The sequence below is a fragment of the Eretmochelys imbricata genome, chromosome 1 (assembly GCF_965152235.1).
Source record: "Eretmochelys imbricata isolate rEreImb1 chromosome 1, rEreImb1.hap1, whole genome shotgun sequence".
Taxonomy (NCBI): domain Eukaryota; kingdom Metazoa; phylum Chordata; order Testudines; family Cheloniidae; genus Eretmochelys; species Eretmochelys imbricata.
Window position 1 is genome coordinate 210,746,393 of NC_135572.1, and position 4,861 is coordinate 210,751,253.

Sequence of the window (4,861 nt, forward strand, 5' to 3'; positions counted from 1 at the left end):
TTTACATGAGCTTCTGTGCTGTGGTCTCTGAAGCTGGGTGGCTGCACTGTGTTGCATATGTTTGGTGGTCTCCATAGTTAGGTGATTAACAGAATGGATGACATGAGAAATGTCATGGAGGGAAGAAAAAAATCACATGGCATGCAGAAGGATGGAGCACAGTTCATGTCAGCCACAGTGCTATTGCTTGGAAGATTCTCTCCTGAAAAGCTGTGATGAGAGCTGAGATTACCCCAATCTAATGGGACAGGGACAAGCAAGGAGACCAGCAGTGACCCCAGGAAATCCCAGAGTTGTGGAAGCCATTCAGAGGAAGAGGAGTTGGGTGAATTTGGTGATATTCATGCAGTAGAAAATACTGGCCCTTGTGGTGAACCAGAACCTGGCAGTGTTTGCCACAAGCTCTTTAACAATACAGGCACATGACCCCATTCAAATGCCTCTGGAGAGAAAGGGAAAAGAAATATTACTGACTATTGCTAAGTAAATCTAGACATGCATAGAGAGGTCAGGATCATGTCAGAAGAAGATAATTTTCTGCTATTGGTCTTGTCAGTATAATTAACACATGTAAAGTCCATCATCCCAGCTGAATCATACTAATGACTAGAGAAATTACTTTGGACCAGAGTAAACATCTTTACATTCCCAAATACCAAAGTGTGCTGTGAATTTTGGTTACACATTTTATCAAAAATGTTCCAACAAGCTCTAGTAGGAACCTAACCAAAAGTGACCTGATTTTCAGAACTTCTGAGCACCTATAGATTTTAACGACATTAATGGGAGCTGATGGTGCTCAGCAGCTCTGAAAATCAGGTCACATTTATTCCTAAATATAAATTCAGGTGAAGAACTCTATCCCACCAAGTTTGACAGCTTTGTTATGTATAAACATAAAGGACCAGTGATATATCTTTTGACAGGTGTGTTTTTGTTGTTTCTCCTCCTCAGACACCAGCCTTTGGGAGGTCCTCAGGTTCATGGTGGATTCTGTCAACATTTGTCTCCTTTTCTCTACAGAATGTCAGAATATGAACAGCTCCTCATGTCCTAAGACAACAGTTCTGCCAATCTTCATCCAGCCTAGGAGCTCTGGGACTCTTGTTCATGATTATACCCAAGATTTGTTCCACCCGGATGCTTTCACAAAAATTTAAAGAAAATGGAAATTCCTTCTCTCTGATTTTACTGACACCTGTAGGGATATACTAAAGAAGAAAGACATTCACCAGGAAGTTTGAGGTTTCATTTCACAATGTAGATGAGTATATCTGTATATAGTGATAAAATTAGTCATTAGCTCGTACGTAAATCCTTTTCATCCAAAGATCAAAAAGTGCTATAAAAAGAATGGTAAGTGTTATTTTCCCCATGTTAAACTTGGTGGACAGAGGAAAAGAGAGGTAATGTGATTTGCTGAATAGCAAAATAACAGCAGAGTTGAGACTGGGACTCCTGAAAACACAGTCAAATGTCAGTCCATTAGGTGCCAGAGGGGTGTACGCAGCAGTAAAAGGTACATTAAAAAAAACTATCGAGGATGAAGATGAGAGGAAATATAGAGAAATGTGGAATCCAGGTTTGAGTCCAGTTCTCCCTCTGAGACGAGTACTAGCGTCACTCTAGTGTCTTGCGACAGTGCTTAATAAGTTTGTTGACTCCAGTGCTGCTTGACATGATGCAGAATCTTCACCGATGCCTGCTTCAGTTTAGGATTAATTAGTATCAGGATAATGGAGTGCCCTGAAGGATACAAAGGAACCACAATGGAACCTACTCCAGGTGCTGTCAGTCAGACAGGTAGGAAACAGACATAGAGTGTCAGCTACAAAACTGCACACATAAAGCATGAGGCAAGAGAACAGAATTTTAATGGCATTTACGTGAGCCTCTGTACTAGGGTCCTGGAAGCTGGCTGCATTATGTTGCATGTGCCCAGTGTGCCTCCACGGAGAGATGATTAACAGGATGGATGATGCCAAAAATATGATAAAAGGGAAGAAACCCTTTACAGTGACCAGAAAGGTGAAGTATAGATATGAGACCTCTAAGTTAACATCTGATACAGTAGTGTTTTCTGAAAGCTTCCTTGTTGAGTTACAAAGCTAAAAATCGTAATTAGCCCAGATTGAAGGGATGCAGGTGAGCAAGGCGAGCAGCAGTGACCCCAGGAGCAGCTGTGGAACCATTCCAGAGATTCTCTGCTTCATTTGAAGGAAAAGGCGTTGGGTAAAACTAGCGATCTTCAAGCAGTAGAAAACACTGAGGCAGCTGACAAACCAACCAGTGGCAATGCCTGCAAACATCTGTATGATTCTGAATGTAATAAATAAATTATCCAATGTTCTGGCTCTGTACGGAAGAACGAATAAGAGTGACTCACTACAGGTGCCCCCTGCATGATAATTCTGGACATGCCCAGGCAGCTCAAGATCATGTCACACGAGGACAGTTTTCTGCTTTTCATCCAATCCATGCCTTTAATGACTACAATGAATCCATTTCCCACTAGTCCTATGCTGATCTCAATAACTGCAATGATTACAGCAATGATAGGAACTCGCGTAAGCGTAAACATGTTTCTTCTCACAATCCCCACTACCTGCTCTGACTGTGGGGTTCCAGGAGGAATTTCCCAAAGGAGACAGTCTTACTGTAGCAGTGATTTATTTTTAACTGGGTATTTATATATGACAAGCACTTTGCTTCTGCTTTTAATCTAGTATCAGGAAGACAAGGAAAAAATGTCATTGATGTTTTCAGGTGTTGATCAGGTTTTCTCTGGAGTTCTTCCTAGGGATGCAAATCCCAGTAGAATTTCATTATTCAGCCTATATGCCACTTATGCGTGCATTATATTTGCATATTCACTTCCACAGTGCTGTGTACTAATTATGAGCTGCATTATACCTGTTCTGTCCAGTTTTTATGTAGTGTGTTATAATCACATTTAGAAAGAGTGAGCCCTATGTAGCTAGAAAAAGCAGGGGATATAGAGGTAGGACAAATCTGTGTCTAGATATATGCAATATTGTGAGAGAAGGATAATGCTTGGGATAATCTATGAAGTTGGGGGTATCAGGGATGGAAGGGGAAGGAGTAGAGAGATGGCACAACTCCTAGTCCTTGCATCTGGGGAAAAGAAAGAAATATAGGTCCAAAAGAGATGGGGAAGACAGGAGAAACAGGTGGTGTTTCCAAGGGAAAAGAGATGTACAGGATGGGAAGGAAACAAACTTTGGGGAAAGCTGAAATGGAGAAACCACAAAGCAGAACCGGAATGTCGAAGTGACTTTGCAGGTGGACATGGCCATGAGATACGTAAATTGGCTGAGGGGATAAACCAGGTAAGTTGGAGAGATTGGTGATTGCCCATCATGTAATTTCATAGGGCACAAGGGATACAGGCAATCGGTCGCTGGCATTCAAATGTGTACAGGACGTATGTGAGGACTCTGGTTGAAAAATCAGACTCCAACAATGTGAATGTCCTAATTTTGCTCTTTATCCAATTTTCATCAACAAGGGAAAGGGTTAAGAAAGCTGGTGTTTGGATCTATGGGCACAATATTGCGCAGCCAGTTCCCCATGACTTGATGGTGAGGCAGTTCTGAGGCTATGTCTACACTAGAACTTTTGTCTGTAAAACTTTTCTCAGTCATGGGTGTGAAAAAACACACCCCTGACCAACAAATGTTTCACCAGCAAAAGTATGGACAGAGCTATGTTGGCAGGAGTGGGGGGGCAAGGTTTCAAGGTTGGAGGAGATCAAAGAAAACAGAGACGGGAATGGAAGAAGTTTCTACAGGTCCGTATAAACCCTCCCCATAACTCAAATAATCAGACAGCAATATGTCCCAAAGGGCAAGGGTCAAGGTCCTACAGGTAGAGAATGTATGTCCTTTGGGTTACAAGAGAAACACCCCATGTGCTTATGGGGAGATTGCAGGGATTAGCAAAGCACAGTCATTGGGGACTGTTTTACATGTTATGTTGTTGTGATGTTGTCTGATTAAAATATAACCATGCAAATCATTATTGCTACCACTGTTATATAATTGCAACAAATCTTATACAAAATATAACTCATGGCCAGAAATGGTTAAACAGCTTGCAGGCTGAATGACCCAAAGCCCACCTTTAAAGTCATGTTAGAAAGATACCTGAATGGTAATGAGGGCCATTCATGTAAGTAGGCTAGAACTTTGAAATGCAAACCTATATTGTTAGAAGTTAGAAGTAATTCTAATTGTATCTTAAATGCTACCGGTGTAAACAGACAATTCCTGTCTGTCACTATAGCTCTCATTCAGAGATCAAAAGGGAATATTAACATTTAGATGAATCTTGGGTGAAATAATGTCATTGTCTATATGTCTCTTTGAAGTTTGTGATAGATAAATTGCCCTAGGTTCATTTGTGTAACTAATTACTGGTGGTGTTTAGAAAGCAAAAGGTTACATCAAAAGCCTATTGTTTACCCAGGACTGCATGGTCAAGTGGATGCTAGAACACTGTATAAAAAAAAAAAACGAGGAGTCCTTGTGGTACCTTAGAGACTAACAAATTTATTCGGGCATAAGCTTTCGTGAGCTAAAACCCACTTCATTAGATGCATGGAGTGAAAAATACAGTAGGCAGGTATATATAGGTTTCAGAGTAACAGCCGTGTTAGTCTGTATTCGCAAAAAGAAAAGGAGTACTTGTGGCACCTTAGAGACTAACCAATTTATTTGAGCATGAGCTTTCGTGAGCTACAGCTCACTTCATCGGATGCATACCGTGGAAACTGCAGCAGACTTTATATATACACAGAGAATATGAAACAATACCTCCTCCCACCCCACTGTTCTGCTGG

The 4,861-nt window shown here is 41.1% G+C and overlaps 1 protein-coding gene across 1 annotated transcript; it reads right to left on the reverse strand.

Annotated features, from left to right (window-relative positions):
• Positions 1 to 1,645: 1,645 nt before the first annotated feature.
• LOC144265831 (taste receptor type 2 member 16-like) lies at positions 1,646 to 2,309 on the reverse strand. Its single transcript, XM_077818902.1, has 2 exons — positions 2,144 to 2,309; positions 1,646 to 1,788 (listed from the first exon to the last, which is right to left on the reverse strand). Exons 1-2 carry the CDS (start codon positions 2,307 to 2,309, stop codon positions 1,646 to 1,648), a joined length of 309 nt encoding a protein of 102 aa, XP_077675028.1.
• Positions 2,310 to 4,861: the final 2,552 nt, after the last annotated feature.

Excerpts from the sequence above, each read along its gene's own strand:
- LOC144265831 (XM_077818902.1), bottom strand. The coding sequence starts at position 2,309 with ATGTTTGCAGGCATTGCCACTGGTTGGTTTGTCAGCTGCCTCAGTGTT. Across the intron at positions 1,789-2,143 it reads GCTGCTCGCCTTGCTCACCT|CACCTGGAGTAGGTTCCATT; the intron begins GCATCCCTTCAA and ends TCTGACTGACAG.